Raw genomic sequence first — 26,321 nt, 5'->3', positions numbered from 1 at the left:
CTTAGTCTTATGCTGTTTCCTTTGTTTGTGGTGAATTGCTTTTCTCTTGCTGCTTTCAGAACTTGCTCCTTCTCTTCTGTGTTTGACAGTGTGCTCAGAATATGTCTTGGAGTGGGTTTATTTGGATTTATTCTATTTGGAGTTCGCTGAGCATTTATGATTTGTGTATTTATGTTGTTTAGAAGATTTGGGAAGTTTTCCCCAAGAATTTCTTTGAATACTCTTCCTCGACCTTTACCCTTTTCTTCCCCTTCTGGAACACCAATGAGTCTTATATTCGGACGTTTCATATTATCTATCATATCCCTGAGGTCCATTTCGATTTTTTCAATTTTTTTTCCCCATTCTTTCTTTTATGCTTTCATTTTCCATTCTGTCATCTTTCAGGTCACTGATACGTTGTTCAACTTCCTCTAGTCTTGTACTATGAGTGTCCAGAATCTTTTTAATTTGGTCAACAGTTTCTTTAATTTCCATAAGATCATCCATTTTTTTATTTAGTCTTGCAATGTCTTCTTTATGCTCTTCTAGGGTCTTCTTGATATCCTTTGTATCCCGTACTATGGTCTCATTGTTCATCTTTAGTTCTTTGAGTAGCTGCTCTAGGTGCTGTGTCTCTTCTGACCTTTTGATTTGGGTGCTTGGGCTTGGGTTATCCATATCGTCTGGTTTTTTCATATGCTTTATAATTTTCTGTTGTTTTTGGCCTCTTGGCATTTGCTGAACTTGATAGGGTTCTTTTAGGATTTGTAGACCAATTGAAGTCCTTATCTCTAATTTATCAGATCTACAGCTTCGTGGAGTACACTTTCTCTAACTAACCAGCAGGTGGCGTCCACGAGCCACCTGTTCTCCACAAGCCAGTTCTCCCCTGCTTAGCCTTTTTGGTGAGTGGGGGAGTGAGTCTTGTGGGGTCCAATTGGTGTACCAAGCTTGCGTGTGTAGTTGGTGTTGCCTGCCCTGTATATGGGGCGTGTTTCTGGGCAGTCAGGGAGGGGGGGTGGCTCTAACAATCAAATCTTCCTGGTGATCCTAGAGTTTTAAAGCTGCTGCAATAGTCCAATCCTTCAGTTCAGTCCTGCCACAGTTTGTCTCTGCCACTGACCTATAAGTCCTTGGTATTGGCGTATAGCTCCTGAGACTTGCAAGTGGGCCCCTCTTCCAGGCTGTGCACCCCGGGTCCTCTGTTGAGGGATGACTGTGCTATGTCACAGGTGAGTGCCGTCCCCCCAGGGCGGTTCTGGGCTGCTGGGCTGTGTAGGGAGGCTCCCAGTCTGCTGAAATGATGGCTGAATGGGGCTTTGTTAATTCACACTGCTCCACCTTCCCAACTCTGGGACAATCAGCTGAGGTTGCAGGGAAGGCTAATGTCCACACCCAGTTTTGTGGTGTGTGCCTGTTATTTGAAGCACTTCCGTCACACTGGGTTGTCTGGGGCAGCTCTGGGCTATGGGGCTGGCGACGGGCAGGAGTGTTTCCTGTCCACCAGGATGATGGCTGTGAGCAGACACCCCCCTTTTCTTGGGAAGTTGTGGTGTTTAGTGAATTTTCTCAGCCACTGGATTATTGCCTTTTGTCTCAGAGCTCTCTTAGTTCTGCTCTTGACTTGACCTGCCCAAATTGCAAGTCTTTGAAGCTTTCTGTATTGGGCTTCTTAGAGTAATTGTTTTAGAAAAAGAAGAAAGGATTAAAAAAAAGGGCCCTCCTCAGAGATCTAATGGGTTATTAAATGCTAAGAGACAAAGGAATTAGGGCCATTAAGGAAAGGTCCACAGGGCAGAGCGATCAGCTTTTCTTCGGGATTTGCATATGAGCCTCAGGGCCTGAGCTCTGCCCTTCCCCTTTCTATGTTCACCAGAACTCCAAAAATCCTCCGCTTTTATTTTGGAGTTTTTCGTGTTGTTTTTTTCTATGCCTGTCTTCTCTCTGCTGGGCTGGCTGCTCTCAGATTCTCTGGTGTCTGGTCTCAGTCTGTCTGTGGTTGGAGTTTGGATTAGTAGAAAGAGTTTCCGATAAGGGCTGCTACTGCAGTTCTCCCTTCTCCTTCCCAGAGCTGACAGCCCCTCCTCCCACGGGACTGAGCCTGGCAGGGAGGGGTGCGGGTCCTCTGGCCACAAAAACTTACAGATTTCGCTGATCTCAGCAGTTCCATGTTTTCATGAGTGTTGTATGAAGTATGCCCAAAGTCAGATTGCTGTGTGGTGTCCAGTCCACGCAGTTCCTGGCTTTCTACCTACTTTCCTGGAGGAGTAACTAAAACATACAACTCACCAGTCCGCCATCTTGCCCCGCCTCCTACTTAACTTCTAAAGTAAACACAAACTAGTATACTCTATCCACCCATCTTTATATTGTTCTCGTCACAAATTACGTTTATATTACGAATTATATAATGAATCGAAAACCACTGATTTTTCATTACATTTGGCTTTTAAGTCCTATAGAAAGTAAAAAGTGGAATTACAAGCCAAAAATATAATAGTTCTGACATTTATATTTACCCTCATTGTTACCTTTAGTAGAGATCTTTATTTTTTCAGGTGCCATTAATCTCTCATCTGTTGTACTTTCCCTTTCAAACTGCAGAACTCTCTTTAGAATCTTCTGTAGGGCTACTATAGTGGTGATGAACTCCAGAATTGTTTTTTATCTGGGAATGTTAATCTCTCCCTCATCTTTAAAAAACATTTTTACTGGCTATAGGACTCTTAGTTGACTTTTTGTTTTCAGCACTTCAAATATGTCATCCCGCTGCTGTCTTGCCTCCATGGTTTCTGATGAGATATCAGCACTTAATCTTATTGAGGCTCCCTTTTATGGGACATATTGCTTCTCCATTGAGGCTTTCAGAATTCTTTCTTTATCTTTGGCATTTGAAAATTTGATTATAATGTGTTGTGGTATGGATCTATTTGGGTTTATCCTGTTTGGAGTTGGTTGAACATCTTGGGTTTGTATATTCATGTCTTTCATTAAATTTGGGAAGTTTTCAGTCATTATTTCTTTGAATATTCTCTCTGCCCCTTTCTCTGTTTTCTTTCTGGGACTCCCACAATGTGTAAATTGGTACACCTGATGTTATCCTGCAGATTCCTCAGGCTCTGTTCACTTATTTATTAATAATAATAAATATATAAATAAATAATAAATAATAAATATATAAAATAAATATTTATATAAATATATAAAATAAATAATAAATATATAAATAATAATTATTTATTATTTCTTCCTTCTGTTTTTCAGACTGGATGATTTCAGTTGTCTTGTCTTCAAGTTCACTGATTCTTTCTTCTGCCAGCTCCAATCCTCCAATCTGCTGTTGACCCCCTCTAAGGAATTTTTAATTTCTGTCACTGTAGTCTTCAGCCCTTATTTCCATTTCATAATTTCTGTCTCTCTGTTGATATTCTTTTTGTGTTCATCTCTCATTTTCCTGATTTTCTCTAGTTCTTTGTCCATGTTTTCCTTTAGTTTTTGAACATATTTAGGACCATTGTTTTTAATCTTTGTGTGGTATATCCCAGGACTGAGCCTCCTTATTGTTGGTTACTACTGCTTTAATTTTCCCCTTTGCCTAGGCCATGGCTTCCTATTTTCTTTGTATATTTTGTAATCTTTTTTTGAAACCTGGACATTTTGATATTTTAGCATATTATCCCTGGAATTTAGACTCTGAGCATCTGTTCCTTAAGCTTGTATCCAGCTGGTGTTAGGACAAAGCTTTCCTTGAATGCCAAGAGCTAATAAAAAAAAAGAGAAGAAGAAAAAAGGAAACCCCTTTCTCAGTCTTTGCTGACTGTACCGGTTTGGATGTATTATGTCCCCCAAAATGCCATGTTCTTTAATGCAATCTTATGGGGCAGACATATTAGTTTGATTAGCTTGGAATCCTTTGAGTGTTTCCATGGAGATGTGACTCAAACAACTGTGAGTGAAACATTTGGATTATTTCCATGGATATGTGGACACTGCCCATTCAGGGTGGGTCTTGATTTAATCACTGGAGTGCTATAAAAGAGATCACAAATAGAAGGACCTCAGAGCAGCCAAGAGAGACATTTTGGAGATGGCTGTTGAAAGCAGACTTTTGCTAGCCCAGAGTTTGTCTGGGAGAAACTAAGAGAACACCCCCAGATGCTTAGAGAGGAACATCCTGGGAGAAAGCTATTTTTGGAACACAACCCGATATAGGCAGATGCCAGCCACGTGCCTTCCCAGCTACAGAGGCCTTCCTTCCTTGAAGGTATACTTGTGTTGATGCCTTAATTTGGGTATTTTCATGGCCTTCAGACTGTAAATTTGTAACCAAATAAACTCCCTTTATAAAGGCCAATCCATTTCTGGTATTTTGCATAATGGTAACATTAGCAAACCAGAACACTGACTGACGTGTGCAACTGCTTGCATTCAGGGTGTATCCATAGAAAAGGTTTAGAAAAACACTCAAGCCAAGGTGTAGGGGCTGCCCTGATCCTTTCTGGGCACACATCTTGTCTTGGACATGTGAATGTGACCCTGCTAATTCCCTCACTTACACAGACAAGAACGTCCCTAGGAAACAGTTTCCTCACAGTCCCAAGCAGCACACTGTGTATCCTACAGACAGCAGTCCCTTGCCCAGGCAGCCACTTGACTGTTCTTCTACACTGTCCTGTAGAAGAACTTGGTGAGCTGCTTTCTACAGACAGGACAAGTTCTGGGATGGCAAGTCCCTCAGGCCACCACCAGACGGACTGCACCAGATGTACATGCTCCCAGTGTGTACATGAGAGTTGGTCTGTCCCCTCCAGAACCAGAACCAGGGGTCCACACACTGGGAGTGCCGGCTGCCTCCTCATCCAGCCAGTGAGAGTGAGGGTGGGGCCAGCCAGGATGCCACAAGATCTACTGCTTTTAAGTATCCTTTTTCTTCATTAAGTGCTTGTCCTGTTTCTGCAGTCCTTTAACTGTTTTCTGGAGCTTTGAGAAAGATGTTTCTTCCAGTTCTTGCTGGCTTTTCAAAACTTCTTTGAGGGACAGCGCTGTAAAGCGTCTCACTCTACCATCTTTTTCAGGGCCCTTCAATTATTTTCTTTTTATTTACAAACAGTAAAATTCACTTTTTCTGGTATACATTTCTATGGGTTTTACACGTGCAGATTCTTATAACCACCACAGGATACATAACCATTCTTACCAAAGAATTCTCTTGTGCTGTGTTTTAGTTTCTTAGGCTGCTCAAAGCGTATACCATGAAACGTATTGGCTTAAACAATGGGAGTTTATTAGCTTACAGTTTGAGGCCACGAAAACATCCAAATCAAGGTATTGTCAAGGCAATACTTTATTCCTGACGACTGACTGCCAGTGATCCTTGGCTCCTCTGCCATGTGGCAAGGCACATGGTGTGTCTTCTGGTTTTTCCTTTCTCTTCTGGGTGGGTTTCATTGCTCTCAGCTGCTTATTTCTGTTGTTTTTTTTTTTTTCCTCCCTCTGTATTCATTCCATTTATAAAGAACTCCAGTAATAGGATTAAGACCCATTCTGAATGAGATGGGTCACAACTTAACTGAACTAGCCTTGTCAAAAAATCCTACTTACAATGGGTCAGACCACAGGAGTGGATTAAATTTAAGAACATTTTTTTTCTGGGGTACATACAGCTTCAAACCGCCACCTGCTGCCCCTTTGTGTTCAGTCCCCAATGACTTACATGAAAAAATATATATATATTTTTAATGAAATAGATTGCCTTAGGAATTATAAGTTTTCTTTCTTTGGAGATGTTCAGATGGAATTTGAATGACAGTATGATAGGTTATTGTAAGAAAAGTCTTTACTTACTTTTTCCATGTAAAGTTATAATTCAATGATTCCATGCAAAAGTTATTATGAGGAAACACATATCGGCCACTGTTCCTCTGAGGTGAGAATGCAGCACAAGGAAAACAATCTTTTATTGTATTGAGAACTACATTTGGATAGGAGCAAAATATTTTGTAACTGAATGGGCTTTTGTACACTGACATGAACTCTAGTGGGAAATGCAGAATTACTGACAATAGAGATTTTAAAATAACATAGATAACCACCTTGCTGGAGTATTTTAAGTACAATACTGTTTGAAAACAAGGGATATGACTAGCTGAGCTCTATACATTTATCCCCGCTTTAATGCAGGAATGCCTTCTAAACGTTTTTCCTTTCTGCATGCACTGTAGAAAGATTCCCCCCGGATATTCTAGGTGTGTGTGTATATATAAATATATCAGGCAAATTCTGTAGTTTCTTAATTTAGTGAAAAAGATTTTAATTGCAGGAGTCTGAATGGGAGACGTGAAGAACTGCTAAATTTTCACTTGACTTACCAATCAGGTTAACCTTTTTGTGAATTTATTGTCTTCTTTAGCTTCTTTACACTGCTAATTTGGGAAGTTAATGGTGGAGGGATCGAGTTTTCTGGCTTCTGATGGAGGGCTTCAGAGACTTGAATAGACTTTCTTTCCTGGTCACCAAGAGGAAAAGAAAGACTGCCCAAGTCAGGTTAATAGTTATTTGCCCTCTCTTGCTTTTTCTGCCTAAGAACTATTGCTTCAAATTCTTTGGAATGAGAACAAAAAATATGGGGCTGTAAGTTGAGCATGGAAAATAGTTAAAATAATAGTCTTCATCTATCAACTCTTCTATTTATATTAATGTTTCATTAATAGAAAGAATATGCGGTGGTATCAGGAATCAGATTTTTATAAATTTATAAGAACCACTCATATTTTTATTGAGCTTCCACTATAATCAGCAAATAAATATGTAAGAACCAGGATATTTATTTACATACATGGTTCCATTTTAAACTGCGGCTGAAAGGAAAGAATTTCCCTAATATAGCTCTTGGAACTTAGCCAAACAGCCAATACTTCAGGGCACAGAATTGGAACAAGTGATGCTAGGTTTGCCATTTGGTATAAGTTTCATATCTTGAAGGATTTGCTCAAGAAAATTAGTCCAATTTTGGTTATGAGTGACCCAGGCTGAAAACATTAGATTCATAGTAAAATCATTTTGTTTTTTTAGAGAAAACTAAGCATATTGTGGTGGTATGTCCCTGACTTTTAAAAAAATGTATTTCCCTTTGTGGTGTTTTGGGGGTTTCTCAGTGATAAAAATAGTAATTATTAATTTGTAGAAAATTTTGGATCATACAAAAAATATGAAACAGCACTTGGAGAGAGCCACTGATAACCTTTGGAGATATGTCTTTTAAAGTCTTACTGCCAGTTCATTTTAAAACAGATTCATATGGCACATACCCTTTTGTATACTGACTTTTCACTTCGCATTACTGTGTTCCAATGTCATTAAAAATCTCAGTGTACATCTCTTTGGTGACTAAATAATATTTCATCTTTGGAAGGTGCCAGTATTTACTAAGAGGACAGTTAGACTGTTTCCTCTTTTCATGGTCATAATAAATGACGTTGCAGTAAGCTTCTTTGTACATCAATACTTGCCCACATTTCGAATTATTTGCTTATCTTCTTGAGCATTTGAGATTAATGCCATAAGGTACACCCGTACCCTGCCATCCCTACCTGATTGTTCCTTGTTCAAGGCAGAGGAGGGATTGCCATGCACATGACCTAGAACGGCAAGTTTGTAAGAACCATTTCCTAAGTGAAAATATGGTGCTATTACTTGGAACTGTTTAAATCATTTCTAAATGTACTTATGGGAGATAATATTACCGGACTTGTTTTAGAGTTGGTATTGGAGTTGTAGGCCAAAGTGATACTTTTGCTATAGCTTGCTCATACTCAAAGTTTCTTTACTTGAATTCCTTGAAGCTTTTGGAATATGAAGTTCCCACAAGTCCAAATTTAAAGTATCTTTGATGTGTGCTTCCCCATAGAACTGATTTTCAGCTGAAACGTTTATATTTGCTCCTAAATGTGAGTGCTGATGAATGGGTTTTAACCTTTTGGATGATTTAGAACCAATGTTAAAGACTTGTCTCCATAGGAAAGCCCAGCTTTTCTTTTCCCCGTCAAAGTACAGAGTCCCTTATTTGAAGAGAGGCGGGTGGTCTCTCCCAGCAGCAGGCCTTTTCCCTCTCGTCTCTGCCCTGGGAGGGGCTGTGTCTCAGTCCCCTTCTGTGGAACTTGATAGCGCTGAGTCAGCTGCCTCTGCCAGTATTTCCTCTTTGCCTCTTGGTGCCATTATTTCAAACATGGAATGATGACCTGTTCCTGAACCTTTGCTTGATTCATTGAATTGGTTGGTTTTACTGTGTTTGAGTGGGACATTCCCCTTTTCACTGAATAAGATAACTATTCTTTCTTTTTTTAATTAAATAACTTATTCTTAGGGTGGGAGGCAATACTAGCAACATAGGAAAGGAAAATATCAAAAGTGAATATTACCTTTTATGACAAGTGATATTTTTACTCAGCTTTATTAAGGAATAATTTATGTACAGTGAAATCCATCAATTGTAAGTGTATAATTTCATGAGTTTTGACAAACACATGCAGTAGTGTAACCACTACCACCCTCAAGATACAGAATAAGAAGTTCCCAGTGTACACATATTTTTTCATTTCTCTTGGTTAATATACGTCAGAATGGGAAGGTTGTATGATAAATAAACGATTAACTTTATGGGAAATTGCCAGACAGTGTTCCAACGTGGCTATACCATTTTGAGTGATTTTTCTTTCTTAGCACCTTTCAGTATGTCTTCTCTCTACCTCTTCACTCCCTCCACCTCTCAGAAAAGTTTCTGTCCCTACAATGTGTATCAATCCTTAATCACAGACAAGGCCAGAGTTTGCACATTGAGGAGGAGCAGAGTAGTTGGAAGTGGCTGGGTGTACCCACGCGCCTGCCAGAGGAGGCATGAGAAGAAGATTCTTCTAGAGGATTTCGGAACCTGAGTTTGCTCTTTCTGTGACTGCAGTTGCTTGAGGCCAACCACACTTGGAAAACACTTGCACATACATTGGATTTGATCCTCACAATAATTCTGTGAGGTACACGTGTTACTACTATCCCCATTTTACAGATGTTGAAACTGGATTCAGAGGGTGTGCGTTAGCCAGGGTCACACAGCTAGTTAGTAGCAGAGCTAGGATTAGGCCTCAAATTTCCTGACCATTTATCGGCTAATAATCGGAATAGACACAGTGTATTGGTTTCCAGCACTGATCTAGATCCTTTACATTTATTGTTTCTAGTTTTCAGAACAATCATGTCATGTACCATTGTCTCCATTTGAAGCAACTCGCCTGGGATTTTGTAGTGAGTAACTGGCAATACTGTATGGACCCAGGGCTTCTGAGGGCAGGTCCTGTGCTCTTTCTCCTTCTCATGTAGAAGAAACAATGTTTCTTTTTTTAACCACAGTGTGGAGAGGAGAAAGCGAAGGTCACACAGTATTGGACAGGAGCCACATTGTGTTAGCCAACTGTCCTTGTCACTTCTTTTCTAATCCACACTGGGTTTTTAAATCTGCTTGTTCACTTTGGATATCTTGCGTCTTTGTTGAACAGGTTCTTTATGGTCATGTTCTTTGACTGCATTGAGAAATCCTGCCTGCTTCCTGCTTCCGTTACCTACCTGACTCCTTTTCTGCTCTGTGCCCCCTGCGTCCCAAGCCACATCTAACACTGGGTTTGATCATCTTGCCTCTCCCCCTGACCTGAGTTCCTGCCCCCTTCTCTCTTGCTCACTTTCTTTCTCCTTCTCTTCCTCTCCCACTCCCCATTCCTTGTTGCTTTTCTTCCTTGCTTCTGCTTTAGTCAAAATATCATCTGCCTTTCTCCAGACTCCTGTGCTCCCATGGACTGCTTTGCATATTTATAAATATGCTAGTTAAAGGTGGTTAGTGCAAATTTCAGAGCTGTTTTGGTTATATTTCAGTGTTTTTATTGTGAAGATATGAAACAATATTTTCTACCCTGAATATACTATTACGTTTTAAATTGTTTTTAAAAATGCGAGAGTGTAAAGTAGATGTTTTCATGAGCTATTCAAGAATGAATAGTGTTAACAGAAACTCCTTGTGACAAGATCTACATCCTAAATGTTAAAAGAAAAAGAAAAATTCTGCTGTACTATTCTGTAAATACTAAGATTCCAAAAATGAATCTTCCATTTTATTTAGATATTATCAGGAAAAGCTAGTAGCCTTTATGTCTGAGTAGAATAGTTACATTCATCCATAGGTAGCCAAAGAGTTAGATTTCACTTTGTATCACTGAATAGATATCTTTATCATCATATTTCTACCAAAGTGTCAGAATTCAAAATTCAATCCTTGCTTCCAGGAAAGTATGTTTTACATTTTTAGAGGGTGCTGTGAGGCCCTGAGGGTTTTAGAGAAGGAAGGTACTGGAAAATCACTTCAGAGCACTAGGATCCTCTGCATGGGAACCAAATTCTGACTCCCTCCCTTTAAATGTTATAGCTGGAGAGCTTGGCCTGGAGGCAGTCCATGAAACCCCAGGTGAAAAATCCTTATCGGCAGGCGCAAACACGGTGGAAAGGAAGTGGGCTATGGGCCAATTCTTTAAAACTGCAAATTCCCTGGGAAGGGGTCATAACTTAAGCCACAATCAGCTGTAGGGCCAGTTGAGAAGATGATTGGGCTGTAAGGCTGGGAGTAGACAGGGGTGGCTGGTGGGAGGGACTGAAAACACATCTCTTCAGCACAGTTTTGCTTGGTGAGGTCATGAGCCGTCTTGTGTCTTCATTTAGCCGCAATCCAGAGCAGGAACCCTCCCACCCAGACTTTTTTATGTATAAATGTCTGCTAATTAAGTACTACAACTTCAGCAACATTCCTGTTTTTAAACAGGATACAAGTCTGTCGAGAAATATTATGAGAATATTGGTTTTTACTTTTTCTTTAAAATCCAGTTCCTAGTGAGGATAAGAGGCTATTAGATTTGAAGCAGATGCTCATAGAGGAAATTATAGAGGGAGCATCTATAAGCACTTAACTCGAGAGTCCTGCCAGGGAGCTCATTGGACATAGTGAAGGAAGTGGAGATGTTTCAGAGAGAGGGAACCTAAGTGGTGGGAGGCAGAACTGAAAGTTGAGAGGCTTGTTCAGAAAGCACTGAGGAGGCTGAGAAAAGGAAGTGCGGCTCGTTAACATATTACACATTTAGGAGACAGCCCTTGGGAAAACCCTCAGTACATCTGGCAGCAGTTCAGAATACTCTAAGGTCCAGTGGTCGGTGGCATTGGAAAACTAAAGACTATTTTAAAGCCTTCGGTCCTGTGAAGCCACACGAGGAACTCTCATGCTAGGGGAAGGGGGGTGCAGGGGTCAAGAAGCTTGTTCTAACCCTCCTTCGTGTTCTGATACATTAATATTGATCTTGTTCAGAGAAGCCCTTGGAGGGAGTTAGAACCAAGGCGTCAATTAGTTGGAAATTCTGAACAGCACCGCACCCTGGTTGGGAATCTGCTGAGGAAGAGAAACGGTATTTTCATGTGCTGCTTTCATGTTTTAGACCTCTCGTCTCCCATCAACATGATTTTTATGAATTTAAATTCTTGAGTCCTTCTACGTAACTGCCTTTGATGTTATGCCCACACTTCCCCCTTCCCAGGATTAAGTAAATATCTATGGTTTTTTTTCTTAGTCTCTAATGGTTTCAATTTTTGCATTTAAATGTTCAATTATTTTTAGTGTGAGATAGGGAGCTAACTATTTTTCTCCCTCCAGATAGTTTGCAGTTAGCCAGTTTTCTCAACATCATTTATTCAATAAGCCATCCTGTCCCATTCATTGGAAATCCAACCTTCAAGATCCAACTTGCAAGCAGCCAGTACTCTTATTTATCATAGCTGATCATACCTCCACCACTCTGAATGGGCTTTCATATATTCTTGACAAATTAACATTTTGTCCTCCTGCATGGTGATTCTCAGGCCTGCCAACAGCTCAGTTTCAACAACATTGCCGTCTTTGTCTATGAATTTTGTGCGTGATTTATTTTACTTTGCTCATGTTTGATAAAAATTAATGGAAAAGAGAAAATCAAGGTGTTGATACTTGCAATTTAAAATATGCCTAATAAACATAACACAATTGAGGTAAAGATGGAAATAATTTGCCTCCAGACATTGAGGTCTTTTTCCTCAACAAACACTTCCTGGACTTACATTGGTTAGTTTAAGGTGTGATTGTGAGAGGCAAGAGCCAAACAAAAGAACATAAACACAATTATAGAAATATGTCATCTAAGATTATCTAAGTAGGGGAGAGAATCCCTGCTCTGAAACGGTGTCAAAGGTAAAAAAGTTGATTAATGCCATGATCCCAGCAGAGCTAGGCAGACCTGCCTTTGGTCCCTCCCACCAGCCGTCCTTCTCTCCTATGCTCCGTAATTTACCTGTATCTGTGCCGTGTCCAAATACGAGCCCATGGCCCACCCCACCCTCCCACCAAAAACCAAAACTTTAAACAATGCAAAAGAGGGGAAGAAATCGCACTCAGTTATTTTCCAGTCCATTTCCACACATCAGTAGCCATCTATCCTCTCTTAACCCCCATATATACAAACCTTCCCCACCTTTACCACTGAAATACCTCTTAAGTCATTCCATCTCTCTTCATCCACCACCCCAACCCGCACGGTCCAGGACACCATCTTCTGGTGCCTGAACCACTGCAGTAGCCTCGTAACTAGTCTTCCCACATCACTCTTGCCTCCTTCTGGTCCATTTTCCGCACCGCAGCCATGATACGAATCTGACCCCGCCAGCCACCCCTTTGATTAAAACCCTTCATGGCACCCTGTGGTTTCCGTGGTGGCCGTGGTCTGCACTGTGGCCCACCTCAGCTTTCCCTAGTCTCCGTCACGCTGACCTCGCTCCTCCTCCCGTGGGAAATGCCTGGAATGCCTCCTCCAGGCACAGCCCCAGAGATAACTCAACACTGTCCTTGGATCCCAGGGAGGCCTTCCTGCCCTTTCGCATGAGGTCCTGACGCAGGTCCCCTTCCTTCTTAGCACTCATCACAATTTATAATTATTCATTTATGTGTTTATTGGATTAGTGTCTGTTTCCCTCACTGGATTGTTAGCCCAAAGTACAAGGACCATGTCTATTTTTGCTCATCATTGATTTCCTAGTGCCTGGCATAAAGGAGGGTCTCAATAAGTGTTTGTTGAATGTTGTTCTTGTTTGTCCTGTTGGCAGCCTAGCTTGACACCAAGCAAGATTTTATCAAGAATTTGATTATATTTTAATAATGGCCCCACATATTTTATTTTGTATTTTAACTTATAGATTTAATTGTGATATCATACTCATAAAATACTCTTTCAATGGAATATTGTCTTTTTTTCTTCGTATGGTCTTTTCATCTGTCCCACTTGGAATCTGAATCTCCAGAATTAAATAGGTTAAAATTGTAGACAATGAAAAAGTCTATCGGTATACATTTTCCATTTCACTACATGTCTATAGCACCTCATACATAGATGTTGATCAATATGTTTGCTGGTTTGCTAATTGTGTATTTCTTTAATTTGAAAAGCAGATAACCACAGTACAGTTTTAGAAGGAAAGGATTACCTTTTGCTCTTTTTATATGCGTTTTTGCATTGCCATAGTCACAATGTACATAAAATCTTATATCCTGTTTTTTCCCCTAATAATTGATGAAAGTATTATATTGTAATGTGACATGGTATATCAGCCTAATTTATTCCATTCAATTCAATAAACATTCATTAAGAACCAAATTCTGTCTAGGCACCAATCTCCATGCCTAATACCCTACAAAGAAAATATACAAATCTGGTACCCTGCCTATAAAATAAAATAGAATACGGTAGTTCCAAAACTTCTGGTGGTGTTTTTACTTTGCAGATCAATTAATTTTGTGGCATCTCCTCTCCTTTGATCGCTGAAAGAGAAAGAGGGAAAACTTTTCTCCCATTTGTTTAATAGTCTCTTATTCATTCATGCAACAGATTTATTCAGGGCTTACCATCTGCCAGGCACTATTCTAGATACTGGGGATACAACGGTGAAGGGAACAAAGTCCTGCGTTCTAGTGAGAGGAGACAGACAGACAAGAATGAATGAGTGAATGAAAGCAAGAGAGAATGAAAGAAAGAAAAAGAATGAAATAAGAAAGAAAAAGGAAGGAAGAAAAGTAGAGAAAAAAGAGTAGGGTGAGAGGGGTGGGTAATAGTGTGGGAGAAGGGGTTGCTATTTTAGGTCAGAGAAAGCCTGTCCAGGAGGTGACACAGGGGCAGAGACCTAAATGGAGCGCGGTGTGAGCCGTGCAGCTGTCAGGGGAGGATTTTTCCAGGCAGAGAGATCAGCACATACAGAGGCAAGAGTGTGCTCGGTGTTTTCAAGGAACAGCAAGGAGTTGCTGAGGTGAGAGCAGAGAGAGGGAAAGTGGTGGGATAGGAACTGTGGCCAGTGAGCCCTGGGGAGGTCTCAGGGGTCCCACAGGCCGAGGTGAGGACTCTGGCTTTTCCTCTTGAGTGGGATGTCACTGGAACAGTTACATGATCTGACTCGTGTTTTAACAGGATCACTTCATTCTCCAGCCTTCTCTGTTCCTTCTGTGAGGCCCTTCAGTTCCCCCCCTTGTCATTCTCTAGATGAGTCACTTTGTACCAGAACCTGTGAATGTTCTTTCAGATACACGTGGCTCATTCCCCATGTGTCCAGGTGCAGGTAGATAATTAGCCACACCCTGCGATGCCACAGAATCAGATTTGGTAACCACCATTCCAAGAAATTAGGCATATCCCATATATTTGAAAAACTGCATAACTCTGAATTTGTCATTTCTTTATCTTAAGGTAATTTTCCTTTCTGAAAATGACCAAATATAGTTTTAAAATGGCATAAAAAGCTTACCATACTAAGGCTCACTCTGTGTTTATAACTATAAAACATGCTTCAACTTCTGACAATCCAGAAACCAGCTTTCCTGGGAAGGGGTGTGGTTAACCTAATTGTAATCTTCCTTGAGGTGCTTTATGATTAGGCCTGTCACATGCCAAAGTGAGATCTCATTAGCAGGCTTAAAACATTTATTTTTGAAAGAACAAACTGCCACAGGTGGCTTAGAGTAATAGATTTCTTTTGTATTCTTTCTGTTACAGGAGGCGACATCACAACTTTCCCAGATTGGGAGCAAAAATATGGAATGCGTTTTACCGCTGACTGAACACAACCAAATGAACTGTACTGACAGTAGTTTGAAAACCAGCAGTTAGCAGTTTGTTCAGGCTCCAACATTGTCCAGCACTTTCCAGAGCAAACTCGCTGTTTACAAGAACTCTCGGCCTTTTGAAGTTTATAACCTCAAGCTCTGTTTATTTAAAATATTTCTCAAAAGAAAAGTACCCAGAGCCCCACTTTCCAAAATGGCCATGGATGAGTATTTGTGGATGGTCATTTTGGGTTTTATCATAGCTTTTATCTTGGCGTTTTCTGTTGGTGCAAATGATGTTGCCAATTCCTTTGGTACTGCTGTGGGCTCTGGCGTGGTGTCCTTGAGACAGGCGTGTATTTTGGCTTCAATATTTGAAACCACTGGCTCAGTGTTATTGGGAGCCAAAGTCGGAGAGACCATCCGTAAAGGAATCATTGATGTGAACCTATACAACGAGACAGTAGAAACACTAATGGCTGGGGAAGTTAGTGCAATGGTTGGTAAGTAGCTTTATTCTTAACACTAATGGGAAGTTTGTCTACTGGGCTACTTCCTCACAATTTTTTTTGTCATATCCCATAAATGTGATTTTTGCTTTAACTTTTCAAACACCGGTTTAATGTTTCATATTTACTAGCTTGTTCTCGCTTTCTGCATTTTAATTTGATCATGATTTTTTTTAGTGCTTATATATCAAGCAAACATTTATTTTCTCAAATTTTTGGCAAACTTGGTTCCTAAAATAGATTTCAGCTTAGTGAATAGTTTTCATACGATATTTTAAAAAGATATTTGTAGAGTAGCTCTATACAGTTTGAGAGTGATTTGAAAATTCCAAGTGTGTTTTCAAAGTTTACTGAAGAAATTTTCTTTATGATTCATTTATTTGTTTTCTTAGATTTTTCGTCAATTAAGATGCACTGTTTTGAAAACTTGGATGCCATAAAACAATACTAATTTGACTCTTATAGTCTCAGTTTAAATTCTTGAGCAGTTACCAAATGAATCTTAATTAAGTGCTTATGTTTCAAAAAACTCTGGCCTTCTACAGAATTTGTAATCCTTTGGTTGGCTTTTGTTTGGATTTTCCGATCCTACCTCTGAGAGCTCCATTTGGTAGGTTTGTTTAGTTTTACGGCTGGAAGGTGTTGGTCTGTCAGCTGTTTATAATATGAGCTTTCACTACAGTGTAGTTCTGAGCTGTCTAGGTGAAGGAGAGATGTCGAGGTGAGTGAACCCTGTTGATGAACAGATACTCTGGTCATGTAGTATAATGTCTTCAATCTCCGGGGTGACCATAAACCTAAAGCCCTGTAGGGGCACTTCCCTTACTGCCCTTGCTATAGCTGAAAAGAAAATACCAGGCAGGAATGTGTCAAGTGCAGCTGACAGGACTCTTTTTCTGCTTGCCTCTAGGTAGAGATGCCGTCACAAGCAGACAGCTGATCTATACGGGTAATTTGGTTAGGGAGAAGAGGGTTAGAGAGGAACTCTACCACCTTCTGGTTTCAACAGGACATATCCTTTTGTAGGAAGAGTCCTGCAGTAGGAGGTAAGATCCTGGGGTACCAAGAACACAGCTATGTTCCACAGGCCCCTAGTTCTTCATTGTATCACTTAACACCCAGAATATGGAGATTATTGACCAAATCTAAGATGGCCCATCATCTTTTTGTTGCAGCATCTGATCAGAAACCTACCAATATACTAAGGTATTAAGGATTACTCAGTGCAGTAGGCTGGTGACATATGCTAAGGAGTTCCTATTTCTCAGCTTAACATTTTGTGATTAAAAGACGTAAGGTTCAAGATCACCTAAATTCCAACAGCTATTGTAGTTATTGAATTTTACTTACCTTCACTGAACATATATTTCTCATTGTAGTCAAACATAATCAAAATTTCCCTTAGAAAATTAACAGTTACTTGTAAAAATTCACCCTTGATAGTTGTGATAGATAGCTGAGACTTAATCCACGCCAAGCTGAAATTAAGATTTTCCCGTCAGAATGATGCAGGCAGGATGTGCTGTAAGTATTGGAGAAATAAAGGAAAACACCAACAAAATAAAATCTTGAGTGAAGTTTTCCCTTTGTTGGATAAAACTTTTGAGCAATGGTGGTGCTTAGTAAAGAGATTTGTTAGTGAGGATGCGCTGAAGACCTCAGACAGAAAGCTGTGTGAACTGAGATTCGTGTGGACAGTTTCACTTGTCCAGTTTTTCTGTTTTCCCACCCCAGGCCTTTGGCTCTTTACTGAAAGAATGAAGGATACTCACCTCAACTAGAATTTAGGTTTACCACAGCAATTTGGGGTTTTGCTCGAATAACTTCATTTTGTTTGCTCTGGTTTCTTCTTTTAGTGTGTGGTTGGATGAATCTCAAAGCCTATTTTGTTGGGACTTTGTGTGTTACCTTGATTTTTAAATCTATAAGATTATTTAGGTTCCTTGCAAATGGGAGCTATATAAATATAAGTTGTCTGTATAATTATTATTGGCCAAAACCTAAGCCTGAATTCTCCCAGTCTTCAAATTCAGCATCCATTTCTTCTCCCTCTTTCTCTGCCCTTTTCTTCTGTTTTATTTTATATTTGCTCTTTTCCTTTAGAAACTTCCCCGAGCCCATGGACCTGTGTGCTTTCTGATAGTGTTGTGTTAGAGTTAGGTTGGATGAGTAGAAGAAATTGTTAATGCCAGCTCAACTTCCTGAGCAAGCTGTCTTTTGTGACTCTAGTAAGTCCTAAAGCAGTAGCCAGTCCGCTTGGTCTGAAACCACTAATGGTTCCAAAAATCTACTGAGACTTCACAATTCAGCATCTTCTTGTGGAAGTTCCCACAACAACATGAACAAGCCATTTCCTTGGACCGCCCTCGGAAGCACTCAGCCCCTTTGAGGCTCCCTCAACACCCTGAGTGCGGATCTGGGCCCTGCTCCCCGTCTGCCCGTTCCCCTCCTGCAGCCTTCACACCTGCCTGTCCACCACAGCCCTGCACCTTGGCTCCACCGTTTCTTTCACTCTCCCAGGAGCCTATCGCCTCAGAGATGCCCATCTTTCCCCAACTCTTCCTGGGTTTTGTCTGCTCTTACTTCATATTTAGTCTTTATTAGAAGTCACTATATCCCATTAAATAGCTTTCTTTTCCTCACTATTTTTCTTGACATTAATCTAATCGCAATTACGTTCAGAAATTCCTAAGGTTAAGAGGGGCACCTCACCCCTGCCAGGCCCCAATACAAACGACTACCTGCCTCCATCTTCCTCTCCACTCAAGTTCTCCTTCATCCCTTTCCACACTCCCTCTCTGTTTCCTTCTTCGCTCTCTCAGACAGTTCCCATATTGCCCACCCTTCTTTATAAACCCTCCCGCTCCAGGACATGTTTTATAAAATCAGCCAGAGAAAGGATAGCAGCTTTCACGAAGGACAGTCTCATGGTCTGAATTCAGTTGGGTGAGATTATACCATTCTTATATCATTGGATGACTTTAATTTTCCTAAGAATATAAATCATAAGGTTTATCTTGTTAGTTATGACTCTGTGCCATGAAATAGTCCCCAAACTCTAACTTTATTTTTCAGAGTCCCTGAGGAGCCCAGGATTCAGATGTGAAAGGTTAAGGAACTGTCCATGGGGAAGCCTGGGAGCTGCCGTGGCGCCCATTACCACTTGGGCAGCACAAGGCTGGCCCCTTCTCCTACCAGCATACGCTTTGGGGATAGACCTGGGGTCACAGCCCATCTCGGCCCCAAGGTCAGCACAGCCAGTGCTCACTGGAGCAGCTGTCAGTGTTGCTTCACACACTGGGACCTGCAGTCATTAGTAATCCTTCCGTAACACAGATATTTTTGAAGGAAACGCCAGGGGTCTGCCTAAAAGTGTTCCTGCTCGCTTCTGCTGCCAAGCAACCAGATTTCCAGAATTAATGTTTGGGATTAATAATGTGCCCGGCTTATCAGCCAAACCCTTTGTTCCCTTACAGTCTTGTATGAACTTTTCAACAACTGTTTCTGAAAGTGATCTGTCCCAGCTGATGCTTTTAATACTCACTGCAAAATTTGATCTGCTTATGAAAATATTCTGAAGTGAACTGTAGCCTAGAAAAACAATAAGCCAAAAAAGAGTGGTGAAATTGAGGTAAAAGGACATGATGCCAAAACCAAGGGAGACTAACTCCCAAGAATTAGAAGGTATAGGGTAGCATACAAATAAAAGGCCCTGCATCCTGGGCAGGGTCCCAAAGTCGATGCCCACTGTGAGTCAGATATCATACTTGTTGCTCATGTAAGAAGCAAAAAGCAATGTGGTGTTGCCCTCTCTTTTGCACAGGCTAGTATGACATGGCCGATATCTAGCTCTTGTTATTATGTGGCCACAAAGCATAACTATAATGAAACTTTTTCCACTGTTGCCTTTCTTCTTTTCCTGTGTTCATTAGAGTCTTCTTTGATCTTTTGCTTGGTTTTGGCCAAACTTCACGCCAGGCTATATTTGTCATCACCACCCTCACCTGAATTTGACAAACATTAATAACTGGCACCAGGAGACTTTTCTTCAAGTGCGGAATCATCATTTATCCTTCCAGTGTTAAAGAATGATCCTCTGAATAAAGCTAACTGAGTGATTTTATCAGGACTTTAGCACTTTGTAAAGAAACAATCCATAGAAAATTATCCCAGGGAGATGTGGTTATGGAGCACAACGGTTTGGAGTTCTTCCATTTGTGGCTGTTGGAAAGTCTACTCTGTGCCTGAGAATTTTTTCTTTTTTATCTTTTAACCTATAGGTTCAGCTGTTTGGCAGCTGATTGCATCCTTCCTGAGACTTCCAATCTCAGGAACCCATTGCATTGTTGGCGCTACTATAGGATTCTCACTTGTTGCAATTGGTACGAAAGGTGTGCAGTGGATGGAGCTGGTCAAGATTGGTAATTGCCATTTTCTTTTACCTATAAGGAAAGTTTGCATTTTCTAGAGTAAGTTTCATTAAAAGTTACCATTACAATATATTTTTCCTCAAATGTTAAGGTTTAGAACATATATCTGGGTAATACCTTTTCCCTTAAAATTTCTTGTTATTGTGAACTGCTATGAATTTTCAAATGTTACGTTGCCATCAGCTTTGGAAATCAGTATTTCTCTGTTGTTTCCAGACAGAACAGAAATTTATCTGATTGAAATCAGTCTGTAGGTCAGAAAAAAGACTAGGCCCAAGTGAGGAAAATGCTTTAAATATGCAGGAGTCAGAGCTCATGGTCTCGGAGAAGCCACAAAATGAGCCAGTGTTATTCACCTCACTCTGTTCAAGAGATCCCCCAATCTGTTCAAAATGAGTTTTGTCTTATTCGCCCTCTAGTACCTGGAACCATAACCTAGGTATGTGCCCATTCTGAGATGTCTGCCAACCTACTTCCTGGCCCTGGCTTTTAGCAAGCGTTAAATCCATTCAACCCCATAAATACCAACCCATCTTTATGAAAAATTCTCAATTGCCCATCTCCATCCTCTGGGTGGGTTGTTCTTTTAGCAGAATCCTAATGGCTGCAGGAGTCCCCAAACGGGATCCCTGGCCTGCCAAGCAGGAACACAGAGCACCCAGAAAATCACCTGGACCCCAGGATTCTGGAACAGAGCTTGTCAATTCTGGCTGCTTTTTAAATTTATGTGGGGGAGTAGTTTAAAAATACCATTGCCCAGGCTCTGTTCCAAACCTTTTAAATCAGAATGTCTGAGGGTAAGACCAGAGCATAAAACTTGTTGTTTTAATTTTTTTTTATTAGAGCATTTTTAGTTTTACAGAAAAAACATGCAGAAAGTACAGAGTTCCCATATACCCACACATAACCGTTTTCCCTGTTATTCAAATTTTGCATTAGTTTTGCAAATTTTGCATTTGCATGTTACAATTGAAGAAGATTATTAACTATCATTATATTATTAACTATAGTCCATAGTTTACATTAAGGTTCACTCTTTGTTTTGTGCAATTCTATTCTGGTAACATAAATATGAACTAAGATTAATCATTTTAGCCACCTTTGAGTTCAGCCATGCCTGACTAGTTTTTGAATGATCCTCAGATGGTTCCAGGGTGCCGCCTGAGTTGGGAAGTACAGCTAGAGGCTGAAAGTTTCAGGGCCCCTTTCGTTAGATGGCAGGAAGGCAGGTGCCAGCCTAGACCCAGCCTGGATGGAAGGTGGCTCACCTTTAAATGGCCCTGACTGTTAGAACGAGACCATGTCTCCATACGTGTTGATAAGAGTAGAAAAAGAGGCTCATTGGGAATCAGAGGAATCCGTCTTCCGAGGCAAGAGCTGGAAAGAATGATTACTTGACTGTGTACTAGTGGTATCTTCAGTTACGTGTGACTCCGTGTGTGTGTGTGTGTGTGTGTGTGTGTGTGTGTGTGTGTTTGTGTCTGAGTATAGCTCTAACTCTTAAGTCAGCTTTACCAAGACAGTAGGATTTGTTAGTTTCCAAGTTAAGGTAAACAATACAGGGAATATTTATTGATGTATGTACTATATGTTGGTTATCATTGTATTATATAAATATAATCATTATTATGTAGAAATTAACATTCATTAGAATTTTTTTTTCAATTATTCAGTTGCTTCTTGGTTTGTATCTCCACTGTTGTCTGGTTTCATGTCTGGCGTGCTATTTGTGCTGATCAGAATTTTCATCTTAAAAAAGGTAAGTGAGGATGTTATGTTTTATTAAATTTTAGCATTCATTTCCAACTACTTAGTAGAAATTAATAGTGAGAGGGAGTAAAGGAATAATCGCATTTTCATATCGTTAAGGCTCAGCATCCTGAAGTTAGAATCAGCCTTATATATTATAAGTAAACAGAAAGCATTGAGATGAATTACCCAGAGACCTCCCCCCAGAAACCAGCATTACAAATAGTGTTTCTTGTCTCTGTGATTTAGTCCACTAGTCAGCACTCCCGGGCTTGTGCTCAGACCTCAAAAAGGAAAGGTAATTATGTCCTGAATGTTAAACCAAATGGAATGATAAAATGCTAAGATTTTGAAATTTTGAAATCATTAAAAACTGCTGATGTATATCTTATCTAGATGTAAAGGTCTTTTCTATTTTTTAATGGAGAAAGCAAGTGTGAAACACTGACTTGATTTTAGGAAAGGATAAAAAGAAGGAAATATACCTATTGCAGGTACATTTAATCTAAAAATTTTAAAAATCATAAGATTAAAATTAAAACTTAGTAAAATCAATATTCTAGAAAGAAACTTGATTATAGATATTTTAATTGACTGACAAGGGATTGTTGCAATGTTTTATGACCCCAAAAAACATGCTTCTTGGTCGGTGGGTTATAATACACATTTAAACTAGCACACAAGGGACATCCTTCCTTCAGCTGTGTCCTTGCTTGAAGATGCAGCTAAGTTTTCTTAGCATTGCCTAGTCATCTACTGAATGCCCCCTTGGAAATGTACAAACTCATCAGCCTTGTTTCTCACCCTCCCCTCTTCTGGCTCCAGGTGTGCTAATATTTGTTTAGATCTTGGAAGATCCACCCTCTTTTGCCTGCTAGCTGTCACCTTTTTCTTTGCCCTGCCTGGAACCCATCTTTACCTGGCAGACTCCTACTCCTCTTCAACCTTCGGGTCTCACTTCCCAGGAAGCCCTTCCTCTCCCACCCAAATCCTGGTTACCTCTCTTTTATACTCCTATAGTATTCTGTACTTTCTCATCCTTGCACTTACCATATTGTATGGTGTTTTGTTGCTTGCTTAGTTGTCTGTCCACTATTTTGCCATAAGATCTGCAAGGGTAGGGCCCATGACTGTCTTGTTCACTTTTGTATCTCAGTTTCCAGCATTCTGCTTAGCACTTAAAAGACACTTGTGTAATATTTGTTGGGAAGGAAAGGTGGACAGGTGGAAGGATGGGTGGGTGAATGGACGGATAGATGGGTGGATGGGTGCATGGATGGATGCAAGGGAGGAAGGGAGCAAGGTGGTGAAGAAAATAGGTCTCAATAAGACATTTGTCATCTGAGTTTTAAGAATAGGTTGAAGATAAAACAAAGGTGATTTAATTAAAAAACAAAAACTCAGGACTTACTGTACACCTTCAGAAGTTTTGGTTCTTTAGCTGTTGTCACTAAGAAAATAACTTTTTGGAAACCATAGGCAGTAGGCAATTGAGCATCTGAATGCTTTGCTTTCAGTTCAGCGTTGGTTCTTTTCTCATGATACAAGTGGTCTTTGTGTCACTGATTGGAACATAGGCTGTGCCTCTCTTCCCTGGCCCCTGCCTGTCAGTTCTTAATATCCACTGCTCTCCACCTTCCTTCCTACTTCTGGCTATGACTGACTCTCACACAACTGAACCACTCTCCACACCTACTCTTACTGTTTCATACGCCTCAAGACCATTCCATTCAAGCCTCTTGACAAGTGTGATGGCTACTTGAAACATTCTCAAGTAGGCCTTGATGAATTACACTGTTCTGCAGACCTACTTGATTTTCATGCATGTTTGCATCTGGCAGTAGGTATCTTTAGATAGTCTCCACTTCTCCATATTTCTGTAGCTCACATCAACTTTTAGCACTAATTTTCCTTCTAGCATGAAGAGGCAGCATGTTCATATAAATGTGCAAGTGTCTTTCATGATTATTGGAAATTAGCCCTTTTTAAGAGTATTTAAATAATATCTATGTGCCAGTGCTGCCTTGAAGAGTTCCCAGTCCATGTTTTTACTTCAAAATCCTTTGTAGATATGCCAAAAACTCTAAATTTGTAATGTCTTCTAAGATGTTATTTAACCTAACAATACCATTCTTGTCGAAGTATTAGATTTAGGGAATATCACAGCAGAAGCCTGAAGTCATGAATAAATGTTTAAGTAGACAAGAACCCACAGTTCTTTTAACTTTTAATTGTTGAAGGTTAAATCTATATCTTATTAAAAGATTTTGAAAATTGTAGCAGAGGCTAATATATTTGCTTTATATATTTTAGTATAGTTAAAATGTATTGTGTAATTGGTGTAAAATCTAGCAGTAATGCAGTGGCATTTAAGTCGTTTGACTCCCTTAGGGCATTCTCAGAGGTTAGAGACTCAAATTTTTTGTTGAAAGTACAGTTTTAGGACAAAAACGTAAACTTAGCTTGAGTAGTGTGTGCTACAGGTTTTGAAGTAGATGCTGCGCTCTGGGCCCTTGGTGCCTGGGAACTGACCTAACCTAACAGTCCTTTTCCGTTTGTAAAATCTGACATCAGCTCATGTGATTCTAGTGCTCTAATGTGTCTACTGATCACAATAGTGGGCTCTTTGAAATAGCATTTGTTTAGGAGAAATGCCTATGCTGATGCTCTTTCTGTAGATGAGAAGCACGTCACAAGGCAGTGAAATGGCCATCCTTTGTGGCCATGCTGGGGTTTCGGAAGCTTTTCTTGTAGCTGCATTTTATATATATCATTTTGCCTGTGTTGGCTCCAGATGCTCCTTGAATCCTGATCTTCCACTTTATCTCATTATTGTACAGGAGGACCCTGTTCCCAATGGCCTCCGGGCACTCCCAGTGTTCTATGCTGCTACGATAGCAATAAATGTATTTTCCATCATGTACACGGGGGCACCAGGTAAGAACTCCTTGGAGCTTAAATCCGGGGGGCAAGGTATAGTACATGCTAACACTATTGACTTATTTGGTGTTTCAGCACTGGCACTGGCACTGTTGTTGACTGACAGTAAAAAGCATTAATTATGGTCATTATGGAATAGTAAAAAGAGCAGCAAATGTATTGACTTGTAAATATGCAAGCAGTATGTGTCGTACAAAGGCCACAGACTTTGACGTTAAAAAAAATTAGGTCCCCATCCTGCTGTATACCAGACGGGCTGTCTTCTCACTTAGTCAGCCTTTGCAAATCAGAACATGTTGCTGGAGTCGCACCTGCCTTGCTGGGCTGTAATGGGGCTCGGAGGGGGACGCAGAGCACCTCGGCCTGCACGCAGTAGGTGCTCAGCTAACAGAGACTGTAAAGGTAGCGCATCCACGGGCGATAGAGCACTGGAAACGCTGCAGTGGCCTGGATCACAGCTACAGATGTAGAGCTCCCTGGGAACTGTCATTGTCAGACCCGTAAATCCAGTGACTAGAAAGTATACTTGTTTTTCTGAGATGCTGAAACCAATGATGATTTTCTTTTCAGAATTACTCCTTTTCTTCCCATGCTGATGACCTTTGTGCTCTTTTATAAGTAGTCAGGGTTTGTTTTTTTAATTAATTCTTTTCTTTTACATATTGGATGGTTAAAGGAAGAAACTTAGGTACAGTATTCCTATTTGCATGCTTTTCAGTGTTGATGAACTGGTAAATTCTAATTCAGTATTTCTGTGCATGTTCTGGCAGGGAGGCGCCCCCCTCCCTTTCTCTTTGTGAGATGCACTGTCTGCGGCCAGATCCTAAATACATCCATTACTGTGGGGATAAGTGAGGTTAACAGATAATGTTAGTTTTTGTTGTTTTTCTACTTTTTAATTCCCTTTATGGATTAGGATTCATATTACATATATCAGACAGAAAAATCCCCCTTTCTTAATTCAAAAAATAAAATTTCTACAAAGCAGCATGCCATGTTATAGTGCCATATAGTCTCTCAGAACTCAAGCTAGCAGAACGAAAAGCTAGAGCGAGCCTCAATAGCCAGGTACCTCCTGAGTTGGATTTAAGAAGCTGAGCTTGGCAGATGAAATCACTGCCCTTCCCCCTACGTGGGATCTGACACCCAGGGGTGTAAATACCCCTGGCAACGTGGAATATGAGTCCTGGGGAGGAATCTGGACCTGGCATTGTGGGATGGAGAACATCTTCTTGACCGAAAGTGGGATGTGAAATGAAATAAGTTTCAGTGGCTGAGAAGATTCCAAAAGGAGCTGAGAAGTCACTCTGGTGGGCACTCTTATTCACAATATAGACAACCCTTTTTAGGTTCTAATGAAATTGGAATAGCTAGCAGTAAATGCCTGAAACAACAATCCAGAACCCTTGAATCTTGAAGACAATTGTATAAAAATGTAGCTTATGACAATGTGATTGGGAAAGCCTGTGGATCACACTCCCCTTTGTCCAGTATGTGGATGGATGAGTAGAAAAATGG

At 40.4% G+C, this 26,321-nt stretch overlaps 1 protein-coding gene across 6 annotated transcripts in view; it reads left to right on the top strand.

Annotated features, from left to right (window-relative positions):
- SLC20A2 (solute carrier family 20 member 2) overlaps positions 1–26,321 on the top strand; it is a 107,654-nt gene that overhangs the window by 46,890 nt on the left and 34,443 nt on the right. For 5 of the 6 annotated variants that reach the window (XM_037813281.1, XM_037813283.1, XM_037813282.1 and 2 more), the window contains 4 exons: positions 15,126–15,678; positions 19,965–20,105; positions 21,788–21,873; positions 24,704–24,800. In XM_037813281.1, the coding sequence (XP_037669209.1) occupies positions 15,390–15,678; positions 19,965–20,105; positions 21,788–21,873; positions 24,704–24,800 (613 nt within the window). In that variant the 5' untranslated portion in view covers positions 15,126–15,389. Of the gene's footprint in view, positions 1–15,125; positions 15,679–16,594; positions 16,731–19,964; positions 20,106–21,787; positions 21,874–24,703; positions 24,801–26,321 lie in introns of those variants that run through there. The other variant, XM_037813285.1, reaches the window with a different exon arrangement.

The sequence above is a fragment of the Choloepus didactylus genome, chromosome 20 (genome assembly GCF_015220235.1).
Source record: "Choloepus didactylus isolate mChoDid1 chromosome 20, mChoDid1.pri, whole genome shotgun sequence".
Lineage (NCBI taxonomy): Eukaryota > Metazoa > Chordata > Mammalia > Pilosa > Megalonychidae > Choloepus > Choloepus didactylus.
This window is presented reverse-complemented; position numbering and strand designations above follow the sequence as displayed.